This window comes from Wasmannia auropunctata, unplaced genomic scaffold, assembly GCF_000956235.1.
Source record: "Wasmannia auropunctata unplaced genomic scaffold, wasmannia.A_1.0 LD336053.1, whole genome shotgun sequence".
Taxonomy (NCBI): domain Eukaryota; kingdom Metazoa; phylum Arthropoda; class Insecta; order Hymenoptera; family Formicidae; genus Wasmannia; species Wasmannia auropunctata.
In genome coordinates, this window is record NW_012026837.1 from 4,153,128 (window position 1) to 4,174,649 (window position 21,522).

The window sequence follows — 21,522 nt, forward strand, 5'->3', positions numbered from 1 at the left end:
TGCCAGCCCGCTCAGAGATGTGTATAAGAGACAGCTCTCTCTCTCTCTCTCTCTCTCGCGTTGTACAAAATAATAATTCACAATAATATATGTGTGTGCGCACGGGTAATTTGATCTTAATATCTAAATCGGACATATTAAGATACTATCCGATTTGGATTTATTTAATTATCCGGGAATCATTTCTCGAGTTGATGAAAGGATTCTGTTTATTAACTACGCCTCTGAATTCTGTTTACCGCGTTCGCACGGCTCGATATTATAAGATATAAGATATTAAATAGAACGCCATTTACGCACGATGTCGAATCACTTTTGCTATACGATTAATTCGGATGAAAGCGAGCGAAGTTATAAGAACGCCGATCTATCACGCGAAAGAAGCATCGATTTTCCGATTCCCGCAGATGGATGACACCGAAAACACGAGTCGTATTTTCTCGGGCGGCCGGGGTGTCGCCGTCGATAGCGTTCATTGTTCCCGCTTGAAATGAATTCGTCGGCACCTTAATTCGTGCCAGAAAATCGTTGGAAGTTCATTAATTACGCCTATCCGACTTCCAGGAAAACGACCTACGACCTATATAACTGGTCGCCTTACCGGTCCTTCTTATCGTATACGCCTGAGTTTCCCGTCCGAGCGACGCCTTTGTGCTGGGGAAGGCGTCGTCGCACAGGACGTCATTAACGAACAGCAATTACTTTCCGAGAGATAATGACGCCACGGCGCTCGCGACGCCGAGCGACGCTCGTCGTCCGTGAAAAAAAAAACGCGACCGTGCGTCGCGCCGAATACGAGCGCCGGCCGTTGAAATGGATGCCGAAGTGCAAACGCGTCGCAAATATTAATTGTGTATCGATTATTTACGCTTTCCGCGCGTCGAATTAATCCGTCGCTCTTGCATTGATATAACACAAATCGCGATTGGAAGGCGCAAAATGGAAACGACATTTAACCTTTACGTGGTATTTCCGCGCGGATTTAAAAAAAATATCGAATAAAACTTGTATGTGTGTTAGAGAAATTGAAAATACATAAATAAATGATATCGTGAATTTTAGCGACTCGCGAAAAAGCAGGCATTGTGTTCTATCCATAAAATATAAGTTTTCATAAAAGTTGCAAAATATGGCTTATTTTCTGCATTAATGAAAATATATCATATATCAATACAATGCCATTTCAACAAGGAAAAAACTTTATTTCTTCTTCGTTGAATTTCAAATTTCAATAAATGATTAAGAAGTTTAACAAAATTTATTTCAAAATTAGAAAATAGAGAATCACACTACTCTCAATATTATCCAGATGACATTAAGATAAATTTGTTATAAATTAAAATCGTATATTTATTGTTTGTTAGAAATCGTGTTTTCTATTTTGATTATCAGTTACGGAAATTATAATCGTAATATCACTTCTGCGCGCATTAAAGAACGAGATAATGAGCAATCTTAAGCCATTGAGCGCAATTAAAATGAAAACTAAAGAAACGGCAAAAGCAAATAACTCGCACCTGCTCGATTGTCAGGCTTGCATTATATGTACAATCGCGTAATTCAAAATGATATGTCGAGAGTTAAATGTGTTTGGTAGAGGAAGCAGACAGAGAGCGCGAGAGACGATATTTATATTCACGTGAGTAAAAAGCATATTCGCCGTCTTAACGCGTCGTGACGCGCGCAAGGCAAGGTGCTATAATTCTCTTTCATCTCGGACGCGCAATTCTCTTAAAATCTAACTTTATTTACTTTAAATAGGAAGAAAAGAGAGAGAGACACAAGGACCGCGATATCGTAGGACGCGATCGACAAACGCAGCTTTTGGCACTCCCAACGGGGCGGAAAAGTTCACCCACTATCTCTCACTGTCTTGAGGTGCTCCGTATTCCGGAGCCTCTCACCCTGGATTTACCTTCCTCCGCGAGAGTCTGACGTTTCTAAATGTGGGCCCAGCGTAGTTACTAAACTTGCTACAAGTCGACGAGAAGTGAGGGCGAAAGCATCGAGTGGTCGTTTTGAAGCGTGAAAAAAACCGCTTCTTTTTTCTTTCAGAATGTACGACGTATGGACGATGTACGATGTGTCTATATGGCTCTGTAGTAATATTTAATCCCTCATACGTGTCTCTTTCATTTCGACACGGAGAGAATCGAGCGCCTCTATTTATTATCAAATCGACAATCACGATGATGCCTTTGAGATTAGAATTATAAAGTTAAAACTTCCGTTTAAACTTCGGATCACGATGATGCCTTGGTGGATTAGAATTATAAAATTAAAACTTCCGTTTAAACTTCGGATGATGAAACAAGAAAATTGTCCAACGTGTATTTCTACAGGGGGTGGCAGTTTCAGAGAAGTATCCTTCGAAGAGAAAGCGAATATGACAAATCGAGAATTCTCGTGTTGGGTCAATGGAATCTCGTATCGCGCGTGTCATAAACTATATCTATATAGAACTATTTGAGCCAGCTACGCATGGAACATCGTTCTAATCTCTTATCTCTTTCCGTGTAACGTTACGTACGAGCCGAATCGTTTGTTACGATATCCCATGCCGCGAAAGCTATCTTCTAAAACGATCTTCGTACGCGCGGAGCCGCGGGTACGCGCAGTGAACGGTTCCGTTCGCATAGTAATTGCGCGCATTTGATCGTGAAACTTACAAGCATGCGGAGGTTTTTATTATACTACGAGCGATATCCTTTATACCTCGGCAATTCAAGCGTGTCGCTACAAAAATTTCGCGCGATATCTTTTTATTTTTACTCTATATCCTTATTATCCTTTTTTTTCTCGTGTTTACATTCGAACACATCGATACAAATCGAGCTAAGCACACAGATAAATCTCGAATTGCCTTACATTGCCTCGCGCAAGAATAAGTTTACGCGCAGACAGGAAACTGCTCCGTTCTACGTACGAAATACTAAAAGTTACTATAGATACCGAATATCGTTTGCATATCTGGCTTCTTGATCCCAATTTGTCGTATAGGCGTATCCTACTTTCGCATATAGTTTTCTTCTAGTTTTTCTCCTATAGTTTCATTCCACTGGAAAATTCATTTACGTTTATTCGGGAGCATTGCAAGACCGGCATTTCTCTCCTAAAAAAAAAACCTTACATTGAACAGCTCTTCAGACAATATTTGCGTCTGCCAGAAATGTTCGATAATAACCGGACTTACACCGCTCGCCGGATAAGCGGCTTATACACGGTATACGTAATTAGCGCTTACGCACCTCGCGAAGAGGAAATCTTTAGCCGTGGCAAAAAGAATTCTACTCTGAGGCGCGGATACGCGCGGCATAAAGCGAGCCGTATTCGATCTTTGCGATCGGACACATACGAGATCCGAGAGATCCGTTCGTTAACGTTGATTCCACATGCGCCCCTTTGAGAGAATCTCGTCCTCTCTCGCGCTAGCGACATGACTCACGGCGGCGAATTGTCACGGCCGCACCGGGCGGAAACTCTCTCGGCTCGCGCCGTCGTTTCGCCGGCAAATCGAAATTGGAAGCCGCGCCTCGGCAGAGAAACTTGCGCGCTCGCAAAAAGGATCCGCTCGCGCTGCGGAGAGCGCGAGAAAAACTTCCGGTCCAGACGACTTTAACAAAAACGACGAGCCCCCTCTGGACGAGAAATTTCTTTTCTATCCCTCACAAGGACCTCGCCGCCAAGCACGGCGATTTCTTTCGAGACAAACGTTTTTATCGCAATTACTACGTAACGATCGTGGAGAGCGCTGATTCTCTCTCTTTCTTTCTCAGCGCGTTGCTCGACTTTAATCGGGAGACTTGCATCCCGCGAGTACCCGTTTGCCTTTATTGTTCTTATCCGGCGCGCATTTGCTCCCGCGAAAGAAGCGTTTTTTGTCCATCGCTGCTGCTGTCGTCGTGGTATAGCCCGAAAACGCGCGCGACTCTTTTGGTTACTATTTCGTTGCTCTTTTATTTTGCGCAAAAACTCGTCGCAATTTTAACTATCGTCAGTTGATTTGCGCTCCTGTAACTTTTACGCCGATATCCGCGATATATTTGAAATTCTCATCGTTGAAAAATATAAATAAATAAAGCAGCGAGCTTTCAAACATAGAAATAAAAATAACATAGAAAAATAAACATAGAAATGTAAATTACTTGATGATTCTAAAAATTCTCGATTCAATATCTCTTACGGAATAATGCAATAGTTATCTTATTTGACGGCATATTGCAATATTAACTCAAAGCTCTGCACTTTTGTAGAATATTATACGGAAGTTTGATCGCAAGTCGTAAAAATTGTAAAGGAATTTTTGTAAAGGAATAAAATGTGAAGGAAACTTGCTTGTAATCGGATCGCGCAAAAATTGGATCGCACCTTGCAACGATCGGGAACACTACAAAGTCTCTTCCCTCGGCGCCACTAATCGAACTGCGATTCGAATCAGCAGCACGCCTGCGGTTGTCAGTCTCCGTGCTGGCTATTATTTCCTTTTGTGTCCCGGGGTTTTGAAAAGCGTTGCAACTGTGCGAGCAAAGCGTCCCAGACAGTCGTCGCCCGCCATTGCTCGACAAATCGAAAGATCTCAATCGTGATGCCGACCTACATCTCCACAGAAATTTTACGTCGCTTATTGAGCTACGTTCTCCCGCCTCCGCTCGCGTTAGATTAATAATGGGAAGTGAGGAGAAATCCAAGATAAATATGCGTAATTCGATTACGCGTTCGGATAATAATTTATAATAATCACCGTCGCGAACATCAAGAGATTGCCCCCTTGTCGATAAATCAACTGAATTATGTAGACGGTAATCGAGCCCAGCAATTTGTATCCCCAATTCATCATACCTCCTTCCTCTTGTACACCCCTCACCGCGTATCTCGTAAACCTTTAGAGCAAATTCGACGTGAGCCGCAAGATAATTTAACAAAGATGTATCCATATATTGTACGAAATAACGCGTACACCTGATACATTTATTATACAAAATCCTATCGCTACTTTTCGAAATTACTCTCGCGTCGCTCGATTAATCGACTTCTAAATTGTTTATCCGACTTAAAAATTTAATTAAAATTAAAAAAATTATTTGAATTAAAATTAAGCTCACTTCGTGAGCTGATAAATATTGTTCTCTCAAATTACATTTTCATTCGAGCATCTTGATTTTTCTATGAATGTATATTTTCATCTCATTTCCATAACAAGTATAGCCCCGAAGTAATAAGAGTAAATTTGCAAGTGCATGCGGGATTCATAACTGTTTTCGTTTTTGCAAATTTAAAATATAAAAACACTTTTGCCGCGAATGAAACTCGAGAGATGCAAAGAGACAAACTTATTCTTCCGCATAAGTTAAAGTAAACTTTGCTTCAATCTGAAGCTTAGTTACTGAAACATTTGAATTTTCAATTTAAAGCTAAAAATCTACGCTCCTGAAAGTTCATCCGCCTGCAAATATGGTATACTAATACACTTACACGTTACTTTTACGAATGTTCGTCTCACGTCATATTTGAGTCAGGTCGTTTCCACATGTCAAAGACACTCGACATTCCGCTGCTCGAAGCAGAGATGCCTGCGCGATTTCCGAGAAGGGTAGCGAAAATGTATATTTATTCCCTAGCGGAAACTAATGGATTGCGTTAATTTTCGAGCGGAGGATTTCGGACGGAACGAGCGGATCGCGCGTTACGATCCACTTCGGGGAGGATTCCTGCAGGAGTTGGGCTAATCTGGTCGAGACATCGGGGACCGCGCGCGTCGGGGCAGTTCGCGCGGAACGCGCGCATTGTCCGAGGCGTGTTCGGCGAGCGTACGCGCGAGGAGTACACGAGGGACTACCGACCGACGGCCGCGACGGTCGCCGCTGTCCGCGGTGATTTACGAAGCACGCAGCGCAGGGCTCGTGCCATCAGGCAACCCCGCGCGTCACGTACGTTCTCGCCCTCGTCCTCGCCCTCGGCACGGATACGTTTGCGCACGGATACGGCGACGATCGTATCCAGGGACGTCCGGCTCGCGCGCTGCGGCCACACCGTGCGCTATAATTCATGTCGCCTGCTGGAAACGCCACTGGGATCTTCATCGGCGGAAGGGCCCCGGTATGGCGAGTCTCGATTGTTAGCTCTTTCGGATATTCCGCCGGGATATTCCGCCGCTGCACAACGATCTTTGCCAAGCGAGCAAATCGATAACGTCAAACTCGAAGAGAAATTACATTGTGTAATAGAGAGAGAAAAAAAAAAGATTTTATACGAAAGTAAGTATATAAAATCAATTCTTCCTGTAGGATTTTAATATATTCCATTACGTATATAGATTTAAGGGAGGTTGAGATTTCAGATAAAAATATTGATCTTTCTGCAGAGCTAACTTAGACAGCTGGAGGATAATGTAAACGTATTCGCAATTTGTGTAAAACTTCGAAATTAAATTATGCTGCACTTGTGTGTTATGACAAGGCAGAGAATTTTTGATAAAATCAACGAGCGAATTGAAAATATCAATTTGAATAAAATAAATCTTCTCAAATCTCCATATATAATAAAATATATATATATGGAGATTTGAGAAAATTTCTTTTTTAAATAAAGATCGATCTTTCTATAAAACTGGCTGACAGTTTAGATAATGTAAATTCGCAATTTCTCATAGAAGAGAGTGCAAAATCAAGTTCTATTGCGGCTTGTTTCACCTTACAAAGCAACCAATTCTGAATAAAATGCGTAAAAATAAATCAAATCAACGGATTTTCTTCTAAAAGAACCGGAAGAATTATTATTACCATATTTTTGCAATACGTTTGTTTTTAATATTATGTTTCGACGTAATATTATGTTTTCGTATCTCACTTCAAAGGATTAATGCGACAATCATTTTAATGAAATTTCTGCCCGGAACGGTAATTTTTTGTCCTTTGAGATCATCAGTCGCTCGGCGGGCGCATCAAAATTCAATTAATCGATCAAACGTGCGTGTGTACGTGCCCGCGGGCTCTCGAGCGACAGATAAAATAAACGCGGCGCAGAGGAAGTTGTGGAGAGGTTTCCGGGTTAATTAGTCTGTCAATGTGCCCGCTCGCTCTGCACGGGACAATATGCAGAGCGGAGGGAGAGGAGAAAAAAGGAGAAAAAAAAGAGCGGGATGGTTTGATTCGACAGCGATCGCGTCCCTTTCGAGCGGCGTGATATATATCGTGCTGTCTGCTGCTACTGTCGTGCGCCGCGCAACCAGATATCTGCATCTTGTTCCGTTGTTTCACGTTTACGTCACGCGCATGCATTCGCAGATGCCCGAGTGCGTCAAATCTATCCGTGACACCGCGGGGTTTTTTCCAATTTTTCAGTCGGATCGAGAGCGCGATATTAGCATGTCGCACGACTCGCCACAGGTTAAAAAATAGGTTCTCGCGGTATTTAATCACTTACTCCCCGGCGCCGACTATATCGAATTCAACGTTATTTTTTTTCCGAAACAATTTCACACGCATGCAGATTTCCGTCCACTTGGAATATCGACTTTGTTTAAAAAAAAAACTTCTACCGTTTCGCTTTGGCGTTACGTCAAATAAAAGTAAGATCGATTAATTAACTCACGGTAGATGTTTGTAATTACCTCTTAATAGTTCGGAGCGGATAAAAAAAAGAACTGGTTAAGATATGACGTAAAATTAATTGACAAAATTGGAAATCGATATAAACGTTGCAGCACTTGGCTACATTTATATCTATTTAAATGCAGAAACTTCACGAAGTAATGTTTCGCCCCTCTCATTTTAATCTTAGATTTGTAAGGCTAAATCGCATTTTGTTTATTAATCTTGTTCTGGTAAATCCAGTCCTGCAATTATCCGACATTTGTACCGTAAAGATTTCGAAGCCGCTTACCGAGATACTCGCGCCTGAAACCACCGCTCGCGTTTCAACTTTTTCACTAAACGGATTTCGCAACGCCATGACTGACTAATAAAACCTCGCGGCAAAAACCGCGATCATACGGGTATCTTGCAAATAAGATTCGTGCTTTCTGCACAAACGCGATATTTTCCCCAAATTACGTATTATTGCCGTTGCAATGATTCCATTGGGAGCTAATCAGGCGATGTAGAGCTTTCAATATGTGCGTTTGTCGGACACATTGATTATATTATTAATTTATTATAGTTGGAAGAACAAATGTTTAAGATGTAACAGTATAGTTGAAAAAACAAATCTTCAAAATATAACGGTATTGTTTTAAAGAAAGTTTCAGAGATTCACCCATTAAATTTTGACACAAATTATTGAGTGGAAAAAAGTATCAACAACAAATGCTTTTATAGCAAAATCGGATTAAAAGTTAAATTAAAAAGTCTACCGAGATAATAAGGAAACGGTGGAAATTTTGTTACTAAAAATATACCGTTCTGCAAAAACGAAGCATGAGTTGCAGGAATGCGTTCGCGTTAATGTTGAACAGAAGCTATTGACTTGAACACCGACAACTGTATTTCGTTTACTAGATTTCATTAATCCAGCGGTATAGACCGTGCAAACAGTTCTACTGTGTCTGCTGTAGCTACGCGCAACTGTAAGGCGCGCCGTAAAGTAAAACCAATACGGTCCCGACATTCTCAGTTAATCGCGCCGAGCCATCCCCGACGTCGTTAAGTCAATACTCGATCCTACGGCTCTATAAGATAGTAATTAACAACTCCTATAGTACGGTTATAAACGATACACACCTAAGATATGTTAGTAACGCTTCTGTAACGAAGTAATTAACGTCCAGAAACGTAAATAAATTCTGGAATTTATACGTGATATATGGAATAATCGTACAGGGATATCAGATTGGATAATTTTTTTTCATAAATAATTGAATATTGTAATTAACGATTACGATTTCGTTTATCTAAAAACAGTAGCGCTTCTAGCAATCCGTAAGTCCGACATTTTTCGTAATTTTTCGTAATTGCCAGAATATATCGGATTTTCACAAGAGAGCACGTCAATACGCAATTATCGCTCCGTTTCCAATTGCGTTTTCAATATACAATTATCGCTGCGTTTTCAATTGGAAGTAATAAAATTCGAATGCTACACCTGCAGAGAATCCATCAAATTTCACCGATGACGTTGTCAGAGAAGAAGAGAAAAGCAGTTTTCCTAACGATATGTCGGATAATGAAGCAATTTACGAAGCGATTAATGACAGATGAGAAGTTGATGGCAAAATTAATATAGAACGGCGTTCGAAATTCGAGAGGATGCCGGACAGGAACTCGCTCAGGGTTCATCGAGAGTTAACTACGGATCAGAGTACCCGTTCCCGACGGGTTTCGCGGTCGACGTCATAAACGTGCAATATGATGATTAAGACATGTGGGCGAAGTCGTTATCCACGCTACACGGGGGGCTGGCATGCACGCGGGGAGAATCGGCGAGATCGCGCCGCTCGTTTTCGACGGCGATGTGCTTTAATGACGTTACGAGCCCTCGGCGGGAGGGAGGAAAGGGGGGTGACCACGGCTGTTGACCCATTTTGGCCTTTGCGTACTCGGCCCGCAACAAAGTTGCGGCCACCGGCGTGTCGCCGCGTCCGTCCGATGCAGCAACTTCGCCGCGTATTATCGCAATAAGAACTTCGTTGGCTCCTGGCTCGTTCCCCGCAATCCGTCCGTTCCTGTTCATGCATATATATATACAAATCCGGCGGAGCCTCCCCCGATCGGATTTCACGACCGGACGTCCGAGCGGACGGGGGGGGAGAAACACGGAGAGGTTCTCAAAATTTACTTCACCTTAAAATTGGAAAACGCAATTATCCGCCGGTCGTAAAGGCGATTCGGCTCGTGGATTCGACGCGGGAGCGCGCGGGAGGCTGGCCGCGAGGGTGAGATGAAGGACGAATCTTCGGTGTCGCGTTTGGGAGTTTAAGATAGTCCGACGAGATTTCCCGGTTCATAAAAAAAGAAGCAAGAGATGGACTGTGAATGTAGGATTTTTCATTCGTATATATTTCGACGTGTACTATGACAAATGGCGCTAGCATTAATGGGAGAATGGACTCGAGATGGTCTTACTTCTCAGAAATCTCTTCTATTTCGACGTCTATTATCGGAGCAGATCGCCCCTTAATACCGTACCTTGCTTCGAGCGGAATCAATTATCTTCGAGTCTGAGAGCTTGTCACTTGATTGCGTAACAAGCGATAATAGCCTCCGTATTGATATTCATCGGCGAGTACTCCGGACTCCGTAATAATACGCTGGTCGCGCAATTAATGCCTGATTAATTAGGCATCAATTAAATTAACAATTAAATGTATGTATATAATAGAACGTACAATAACTCTAATAGAACCGTCTGCGCTCGAACCAAGACCATGTTGTGCGTACATATATCTCTTAAATATTAAAAAAAAAAATTATTTCCATCGTTTATAACGACGCGAAAGGAACTGATTCACAATTGCAGTCATCTCGATTAAATACAATAAACTGTAATCTCATACTCATCTGCTTCGTGTGAAATATCGCAACATATCTTTTCGTTAATCCAATTATGGCCAATTTCTCGAATCGTCATTGCGAAAATAACAAACAAATTTTCGCACACTTGCGAACTTTGAGAGACGCTCGATACGGAGCGAAGAATTTCGTATGCTTTCAATTTCAATTTCCTTCTCGGATGTCTCTTTCTCGCGCTCGAGAACCGACTCTACTCGGTAAGCTCGTCTTTCTCTCTCGCGAAATAGAAACTTGCGGAGGAGGCTAGTTCCGCGGACGCCGTCGATCGAGAGCGATACCTCATCGATGGAGGAGGAAGGTTTCCCGCGCGCGCAATCACACGCGCAACAGCGTGTCATTGTCATTGATGTCGAGCAACGGTCGATGATTGCCGCTGACGTTGCCGGGTGCCGCCGGATTGCCACGATGATCCGTGTAGCGGCCGAGGTCCTGAAGAATACTGTAAGAGGGGCGTCGTAGTAGTTGTTATCGCCTAGAGGCACGGAAGTCGGCACTAGGCTATGCGAGAGTGACCACCCCCTCCGGCTCGGGAGACCAGCAATTATCGGACAGCCAGCAGCCGATCACCACGGTGAAGAAGCCGATCAGCAGCGCGACGATGATGTAGATCTCCGCCTGTCCTAGCGAATCTGTTCACACACACACGGGATACACATCGCCTCGTGAAACATCCTCCGAAACACCCTCTGAAACATGTTCTATGGAGACGTGCGTGCGGTCAAGAGGAGATAATTAAACGTCTAACAGCTGCGGGGCTGAAAGGTCGCGTGCATGCTTGTGGGAGGGATCACCGGTGCACACGTCGCTTAGATGCTAATGCATGCTTGTTGCTTCAAGCCCTTCAGATATAATTTGTTATCTCGAGTGCGCGTATACGGCGCAATTGAATTATAATTGTATCAGACGTTACACACCGCTTGGGGAAACCGCGCGCGACGGAGTTGTGCGCGAAATCAAGCCAGGATCAAATGCGTAAAGGTATAGTGGAAAAAAAGTCAGAGCTCGAAAATAGAAGTAAAGGCTGAAAATCGTCTTTGGATACAATCGATTCGACGCGGTGGATACATTTTTCACATTAATCCATCCAGGAGAGCAAGTTAGTTATTTTAGTCAGAAAACTCGGCTAACTGTACTAGCATATCGGTCAGCAATATTTAGAAGTTTCAATTGAAGTGTTCGACTATCACTAATTGATTGTTTGACTGGCGGCAGATTGCAAATTCGTCGATAACTCGATAAAATCGAAATTCCAACATTATACCATAAAATTATATTCCAACGTATGTCGTAATTTATGCAGCATATAAAATACAGTTGTAGATATCATTGATTTCTCTAACAGTGTTATAATGTAAAGAAAAAAGAAAATGATTTTATATAAAATAAAAAATATTACCCTTATTTCAATATTTTTAACAAATTATAATTTCATAAATATTTCCATAATGGCGATTACGGAATTTACTTCACATTCCTATTCAATATCAGCGACTAATTTAAGAATAAATAAAAAGATGCAAGCAACTTGTGAATGCAAGTTCGACATAAAAATTAATTATTTATGTCAATCGATCTAACATTTAGAAGATATGTATAAATTCACATGCTACAAGCAGACGGTGATAAAGAATTAATGTTGTATTATATATATTTATTCTTTTTTTTTTTTTCCAAAAATCAACTTCAGATGTCAAGGAACTTTGCGGTTAAGTAGAGAGCCCTAATCTGCGATGAAAATCCGAAATTTCCAAAGCGAGACTCTTCCCGACCAGAGTCGTATTTGAAAGTTAAAACGCAGACTCGAGGCAGCGGAGAGCAAAACGACAGCGGTTTCGTTTGTTCGATTCATGAATTTTTCACAGCCATCGCCATTATTATCCCCTACACCGGGTTTCGGGTTTACATCGATGCCCCTGAATGACTGTTACCGGTGGCAGCGGAAAAACAAAGCGCATCGCGCCGTCACGCAATGTTCACTCGCGATAAAATGGCGATAAAAAGATCTCCGATGAAATTCACACACAAACGCGTCGCAAATTAACTAGACTCTAATCCGATTTACTGAACGACTCTCTCTCTGTCTCTCTCTCTCTTTCCTCTTCTGCCCGAGCTTCCGTTGCGATAACTTAATTGAACTCATACAGCGCGGCAATTAAGGGGATACGAACCGAACTTCCAACGATGGATATACGTATTGCAGTCCGTAACGCGTAAGTCTAAATTCGAAAAGTTTCGCTTCAAGAACAGGAAGAATTGCCATATGAGCTTATGAGACATGACTTGGGATTTCGGTAATTTTACTGACATGTACGAAAATTTTCTTACAGTGGCATTCAAGCGTGTATACGTAACCGCGGGCGCGGGCAAACGATCTTCCATAAAATTGCAACGCCACACGGCCGCACGGTCGTGCTTTATGGTTCGACTATCGTGATATGAGATTTCGTGGCAGATGCTGTTACGCCGAGATGGTAAACCGAAAAAAAGTTTCCTCAACAAATTGCGGCCACGAACACCGAACTGATGCGCCGGAAGTCGACGAGCATATGATATAAATTTCATCCGCGCATGTCAACGTCGCGTGCGCGGGCGTGCAATTTAAACTGACGTGGTGTTTTCACAAACAAAATATTCACAGGTGTGAATTATTTGAGATTAATGGCATTTACGGCTTATGAGTATTTATATATATATATATATATATATATAGTTTTAAATGTATGACGAATTAAAAATTGACCGCGTGTGGCAAGGAAAACTGCCTACTAGATTTAACAATAGGATATATTCATGCAATGTTTTAATTATAGAGCAGACGAAAATAGAGAGTGCGATTATAAAATAAGCTCATAAACGTTCCTATAAATAATCATATATAAAATGCAAATAATGTGGGGATAATTAGCAACAAAAAAAGATTATAAATTTCATGTCTACAAGCCAAAACGGAAATAAAAGGGAAATGAAGACTTTACAATCTTCTATGAAGAAAGAAGAAAGACATGAAGAGTCCACGTGCACTAACGATTCCCGAAGTCTCTTCGATAAATTCTTGTCTAACGAGAAAAGCATCGGCGACTTAAGGGGTTCCATCACGCAATATTGTACCGTTCACAAGCACAAACGTTTACACACGATGCAACAATGTAAATCACGAGCAGGGAAGAAGACTGGCGTAAATTCCGTTACCTAGAGGACCCTTTGACTTCCACAGGCCCTTGATGAGAGTGGGATCGCCGCGACGCCAATCGCGCCATCCTCGACCTCGACGCTGCGGGGTCCCTTTGGGATTGGCCCAGCCCGTTGTACCGGTCCCGGAAGCTGCGGCACCGCCGCCGGCTCCACCGCCGGTCGACCCTCCAGTAACACCGACACCGAAAGTGGCAGCTCCGACAGCGCCGGTGGAGAAACCGGTAGCACCACCGCCACCACCGCTACCACCGCCGCCGCCGCCGCTGCCGCTTCCGGCAGCACCACCGGTAGAACCACCGCCGCCGGGGCCCGGGGTGCTCGGCGACGAACCGGCCTGCGGTTGACCGTGGCTCCCAGCACTTCCACTCTGTGGCACCGGCGCTCCCGCCGCTTTTTCGTCCCGGCCCCGAAAGTTCCCAGGAAGCAGCATGAAATGGACACAGTAGGGCGTGCGCCGTTAAACTATCGATTCGCGCATTCGATTGATCAATGGGGAAGGGGAGGGAGGAGGTTTCATGGTGGATTGTGCACTCTCTTTCTCCGATTCGTCTATCCTTCGCTTAGCTAACGAAAATCATTCGGAATAATTGCTGCTATTATAATCATTATTAAGGGGATGGTGTTTGATAATCGAACTTTACTCTTTTATCTACTTAAACTTTTCGGAAGACAAACTGCAAGATCGAGCGAAGAAAACTTGTGTGGTTCTGCGATTACTATCCCTGATTTGAGTTTTAATCTTAAGTGATAGTTATAATTTTTTCAGCAATATTTACAGTAAGTGAAACTGTTCCATTCAACAAATCGATCTATCCAAAATTGACGAAGCGTGTTCGTGCGCGCAAGTGTAAGATAAGTCTCATTAGAATGCCGAGAGAATCGATCTTAGCGTTAGATATGCGAAGGAGCGGTGTAATGGAGCAGAAGATATCCATGCATGAAGGATTTTTCTGGTAGGTGAATATGCAAAGAGATCGGAGAATCGTATAAACTGCTTCACCAAGTTCGTGACACAATAGATTTCCATTAATATTTCATCGATTATTCTCGCATTAATTGGCGACAATCGTAATCAATAGGCGGCAGTTTCAATAACAGCGAATCGAAATGTAAAAGTATCAAAGTGATATTTTCCTCTCTGTATCTCGGCAGGGGGGGAGATATCTCTCTCGCAACTAATGCATATACTTAAGGACTCGAGAGGATTTCAATCCGCTGTTGGGTCAAGGGGTTGACATTGATGTAAATGGATTGACGGCCAATTTACAGGGATGAACGATGGAATCGCATTTTCGGCAGCACTCAACGCGAACGGACGATGACGATTGCAGCAAACGATAAAAAGATAAAAATAAATCGAAATTCTATAATTGCAAATATAATTTTATCGAACGTATCAAACTGTTGCAATTACGCAGTTATTAATTACACAGCTCCAATTGCACAATTAATATAATATACTTATCAAACGATAATTATATTCGTCATTATCTCCGAGTAATATTGCAATTAAATTCTGAATTATACAAATTTGTAAAGGGATAATTATTTGTTCTCTCCTTGGGATATTTACTCCTTTATACTCTCGAATGAGCGTGATGAATTTGTCGTCGAGGAAAAAGACGACGAAATTCATGTCTGCAATATTCCCGACGACGCACGCATGCGCGCCTATTATTTTAATTAAAAGAGTTCCTTCGCGTTAAATTTTCTCTCAAACAATACATAAAATCGACAAATAACATGATATCAGAAAAATGAGAAAAAAAGGAAATTTTTATTCTGTATTGCGTTTTTTGCGTATGTCCTTAATCATGTATCGAAACATTTACGAGTAAATATCAATTGCAATTAAAACTGTAAAACAATATCAGAATTTGTGTTTCGCTGTACTAATATTAATTGAGAACAAAGGTTTTCTCCATAAAACGAGATTTGCTAGAGAAAAATGTTACAAATGCCAATTTTTATCCGTTCAATAATTCTGTTTCTTTGAATGCGACAATATCGAGGTTCACCGGCTACAAAACTTGTTGCGTCCTTTTTGTAAAGCGAATTTAGCGAACCGTGCCTTTCGAATGCGAAACAGAAGATAGATATTCAGATTTACCTACATGAATAATCAGAAATTCATAACAGAATTTCAACGCACAAATATAGAAACAAATTTTTCGTAATTATTGAACTATTCATTGCTTGTCAATTATATGTGCATACATATTGTGTATATTAAATTCCTACATTGTATTATTTTACAATCATTATGTACCTCAAAATACCTAATATAAAAATTATACGTAAGAGTTAAGACTCTTTGACTAAAATAAATATTTAAAAAATCTAATAATATACATAGTACAATTAGGCAGGTCTTTTTTAAATTTAAGAGAAATGTGTAAAATATACGTATTGTATATGTAGTCGCACAAAAATGGTCCAATCCATTTTTCGGAAAATATGATCACAAACTATAAGTGCCATTATACATCACCAAATTTATTTCAAAATTGCATTTTATGTCCCACTTATTGTGAACGAATATCAGGCAAGCATCACGATCGCGATAGAATTAAAAAGGATTAAAAATTCCAATTCACGTCGTGCTAATATTGTCGTTAAACTTGCTTGAAAACAATTTTAACTTTTTATTATTATAATATCATTTCACAGCTAAATGCATTTTTCATTATTCCGAGTCTACTTATAGTACTTCTCAAAAAATTTAAGTACATAGGTATATATGTCTGTATTTTAAGAGCGCGCCGAAGATTTAATTACAATACAAATTTAAAATGAAAGATGAATCAACGATTATCAAGTGCCATTTTCGTCGCATGCATAGAGTGCCAAGAGTGTCGGGAGGGCTCTCTTTCCTTTGAACGTAACATAAAAAGTTAATCAGATTTACCGTCAGATTTGCGAAAAATGTGATTGACGGTTTCGCAGCATCCTTAATGCAAAATCGTGTTAGCGGCATGAAGAATGCAAATTTTACGAAGGGAACTTCTTTTTTCACTATTCTACGTCGGTAATATCGAGTAATCTGCATATGCAGATTAAAATTTGGATCGTCGCGGTGCGAGAAATAACGCTAGAAGTCTAACGACGAGTGAAAAATCGATAAATTTAAACGAAGTATAATTTAGGATCAACCTGCGGCAATCTGTATCGAGATTGGGTCGGAGTTATTAAATCCGCACAGTGACCAATTTTGTTTTAACCAATCATCACGGAAATTGTTTTTCCCATACAAGATACCAATGCCACTGTTTTCGGTGGCGTTTGACTTTTTGATTACGTAATATCAAACAATTATGAACAAATTGGAGGTTTTATAATGCCTTGTGATTTAAAAAATTAATACGCGTTACTAACTGCGAATCTCGCTTGATCAAATATTAGGCGCGAAATTATACATTAATGCGCGAAAATCTGTTAAAAGTGATATAAACAGCTTTTTTCTAATAAATTATACAAACTACAAAATATCATATATATATACAATATATATATACATTTTATAATAATATATTTGTATATGTTTCATTAAGACGCTTGGAAATATATCTTATATGTAAGCAATTGCAGAAACAATATCCTAGTATATGATTCTTCTATCTGAAGAATCTAAATCGTACTTTTTCAATACTTACCGCATAAAGAGAGCAACAAAATACTGGCGAGGAAGAACCACCCCATACTTCATCAACAGGTCGTTCCGTGAGAAACCGTGCTACATCGTTGAACTGCACGCGTACGTCGAAATCGTCAGTGGCTAGTGTTGCACATTGGAATGAAGATCCTTAGAAAAAAAAAGATAAAATTCCATATTACAAAAGATATATGTTTGAAACAAAATAGAAAATAAGCTTTCAAGAATAATTAAATATCAGGATAGTAACGCAAAATGTATAACAAATCATTAAGATCAGAAAGCACGGTACAAAGCGGATCTTGGTGCTTCCATAATATTCTAAAGTGTAAATCTTATACAATTCTCGGTTCAAGTAAGTCCGACAATATGCGGCGCGCGATTTATTTGAACCGAGAATTGTAAGATTCGCACTTTAGAATATTATGAAAGCATCATAAAGACCCGCTTTGTGCCGTGTTAGCGTTTTCCGATCTTAATTGTTTTTTCAAGAATATTTTTATTCCAAATTTACTTTTTACTGGCAAAGTTGAAAGTGGCCGGAGATTAAAGTGGAAAAGTTGTAGGCTGTATAGCGTCAGTTTTGATGCAGTTAATATCAGTATATCAATATCTCAGATACATCAACGATGCATCATTCGTAATAAAGAAACACGAGATTTGTAAATTCAAAATTTATGCATGTTATGCCAAGGAGTGCCGTGATATAATAATAATTGTTTCGGAACTTTAGCTATTCCCTTTAATTTAACAATTCCCTTTAAAATGTCGGCCCGCCCGCATTATAAAACGTCATCAGTTATGATCGCATCAGCATGCAGCATGCGGAGCTTTTCCATAAGTCGGCCGCGCGCACGCGCCTGCATGTGCACAGGTTAACTACTGCGGAAGGTCGAAAATTTCCCCCGTATCGGGTGGATTGCATCCGCGGAGGCATACGAATAATTGAAACGACCCACGTCGGGAGGCGGCCGCGCCGCAAAACGCGCGCGGGCATCCGCCGTCCTATACGTATAATCGCGCCGGCGAATAATGTATAAATTCGCTTTCGAGAGCGAGTCGCGCAGCACCCCCCGACATTTCCGTAAACCAGTAAATGGCTTATGCATGAGCGCGTCAGTATGAATCCCGGCTTGGCTGCGGGCAAGATTATATTCCTGTCCGCGAAACACCGCGGAAACGTCGCGCGGCCCGATATGTAAAATTGCGAATTACGCCGTGGATTCGTATCGCGCGACTCGATATTATCGAGCCGGAACCGCTCACGCGTATTATTGCCCGACCGTTAATTTCGCAATACATTGTTTATCGGCTAGAAATGGTCTCTTTAAACTTTCATATAATCCCATCGTCAAAATCTGGTTTAATTGAAATGACTTTCCGACACTGGCAGCGCTCGGACAACAGTTATTACTGTAGCTTTTGTCGCTGCAGTATTTTTCAAATCGCGAAAAATGGAAGGGGTATTTTATGATGGAAATATATCAATTTCGAGGAGCCTATCAAACGGGACGGTTTCACTAATAAATCTCAAGGAACTATTAATTTATCATATAATAATAGCGGCAATAAATTGCAGTGGGAAAATATGTATACGCACATTTGGCACACACATATATATATATATGTATACATTATACGGCGCATTATTCATCATGTAAATAAAATACAGGCAGAGTTAATCTGGCGCTTGAATTCATTCATTCGATTCCACATTAATTCAGCACATGAAATTGTAAGAGATTATTATCTGTAATAGTTAATAGAATTCTGCGTGACAATTTATTGAGTAATTCAACGCGTTGTGTTATTCAATCTAATACGTACACAGCCAATAATCCTCTCTATTTGGCATATGTCTAATTAATTTTGCACAATTCAATTCATAAATATACAATCTTCCGTTATAAATCTTTTTCTCAGCATAAGAAAAATATTTGCAATTAACACGCTAACCAGAGTCGTCGTCAGTTATATTGAAGAAGCAATTTGGGAAGAAAACGGCTAATTGCAAAATTGTGTTTCCTGGAATTTAATTTGTGACATTTTCAAAATTAAATTTTAATCACGCGCGGTGGAGCAATTTGTGCTGGCTGGCCCAACTCCGTTCTAGAAGTACACTTTCGTTTGTTCACGCGTTCACATGAAGTGCATGTATATGTTAGGTGCGTACATATGTACCGCGCGTGTGATTTTGAGTAGAAACTTGTCGACGTTTCGGCACAAAAAGATTCCATTCATCGCGGTTTCAAAAAAAAACTCCTTCGTCGATCCGAATCGCTACTGCGACATTGAAGCCAGAGAAGATAGACGAGAGTATAAAAGCACGGATCTCTTTATGTCAGAATGTATCACAAGCTGGGGTACTCCAGAGATTCTTATAGCGTTTTCAGACGGTTTGATCGTTCCGAGAGCGATTAATGACGTCAATGATGTCACAGAGGAGGACGAGTATGTGACGTTATTAATCGCTATCGGAACGATCAAACCCGCCCAAAAAACGCTATCACATTAAAATTAATTATATAATTACTATTTACAATTAATTAGTCGTGCTATCGGAATTAGAAAAAAATCAAATTTATATTTTTTCAATGAAATAAAACACGTTTTTTTCTAATGTTTTTTTTCTAATAAAAACGTGTTTTATTTCATTGAAAAAATACAAATTTTATTTTTTTCTAATTCCAATAGCAGGACTAATTAATTGTAAATAGTAATTATATAATTTAATTAATTTTAATGTGATCTACATTTTACTTTTACAAAAAAAGAATCTTTTTCTAAAAAGAATTTTTTTTCTAAACAGCTTTTTCTTAAGTTGAAATTATTGTATTATTCATTGAAGTCCTTGCTTCAAAATATGTTTCAAAATCAATATATTGGCTTTCTCGTTCTGCATAAAGATTGAAATGATGATAATTTAAATATCTATAAAATAAAAAATCATAAAAAATTAACTTAAGCAAAATATAGATATTAAATAGATGCCCACTAAACATTTTGACCATTACGTTGTCGAAACGTCATATTAACATCTCGGGTAACATTACTTAAATGTCCTGCCTCTAGAACGTTTCAGAAAAAAGTTTTATTTGTAACGTTATTACAATATATAAGTAATGTAACAATCGATAATGACATACTCCTGTTACGTTGCAAAAATATCACAAATAAAACGTTCCTTTGAACCGTCGTAGAGGTAGGACATTTGCTGTCGCCGAGATACTAGTATAACGTTTCAACAACGTACTACTCAGTGAGAAATGATTATCAATTAGACGTCGAATCGATGTCGAATTAATGTCGAAATCATCGTATCGATGTCGATTCGACATCAATTCATTGAGTCATTTCTCGCTGGGTAATGGTCAAAATATGAGTGGCTAAAAAAACAAAATTTTGAGGAAAAAACGAGGTTTACGAAAACGAGATATTTTATGAAAAAAAAACTATCTGGTTTTTTTCTGACACGTAAATCCGTGCTTCTATACTCGTCTATCTTCCCTGTTAAAGCGGTGCGAGTCTCGAATCAAAGGATCCGAAGATTACCTCGAAAGACGCTCAGCCGGGTGCGACGTAATCGGGATCGTCATTGTCCGCGTTGTCGACGAAATCACGCCAAGTTCCGATTTCGCGAGTCTCGTCGCGACCGCACGAGATCTCGGCTGCACGCGTACGCGCGAAACGAATCGCCGCCGGACGACCATAGTCGCGCCGAACTAACTATCGTCGTCCCACTGATCCTGTGATGTATATATCAGAGATCAGTGTAGGTCCGTATTTGACTCGTCCGTGTAGGTCCGTATTTGAGATTCGCAAAATTCCGCCGCGCGCCGGGACTGAAAACTGAATCTGAACCCACGTACAGCACGCACGCTCGGACGCATTGCTCGCTTCAGGCGATTGGAACAAGCGCGCCGCGAGTGTAGGACACTGGCGCACTCTAAGGGCGGTGCCCCACTTTCGGACGTACCAAGCGAAAAAAAAAAAAGACATGAGTTATCCTTTGTTGCTCCGTGAAACTTTTTTTCCCCGATTCGTAAACGAATGATTTCGATCTCACGTTTAACAAGATCTTTTATAGATTTTATCGATTGGACGGAATATTAAATGAAATCCTTGAGATCCGATTCTCTTGAGACAATATTTTATAAATATATTAGATCGAGC

General features: G+C 40.5%; 1 protein-coding gene across 1 annotated transcript in view; it reads right to left on the reverse strand.

The window, feature by feature from the left end:
* Positions 1-11,003: 11,003 nt before the first annotated feature.
* LOC105451158 (putative glycine-rich cell wall structural protein 1) overlaps positions 11,004-21,522 on the reverse strand; it is an 83,543-nt gene continuing 73,024 nt past the window's right edge. Inside the window, exons 3-5 of the mRNA XM_011691437.1 lie at positions 17,351-17,499; positions 13,695-14,087; positions 11,004-11,134 (exon numbers count right to left, since the gene is read on the reverse strand). Of these exons, the coding sequence (XP_011689739.1) occupies positions 11,004-11,134; positions 13,695-14,087; positions 17,351-17,396 (570 nt within the window). The 5' untranslated portion in view covers positions 17,397-17,499. The remainder of the gene's footprint in view (positions 11,135-13,694; positions 14,088-17,350; positions 17,500-21,522) is intronic.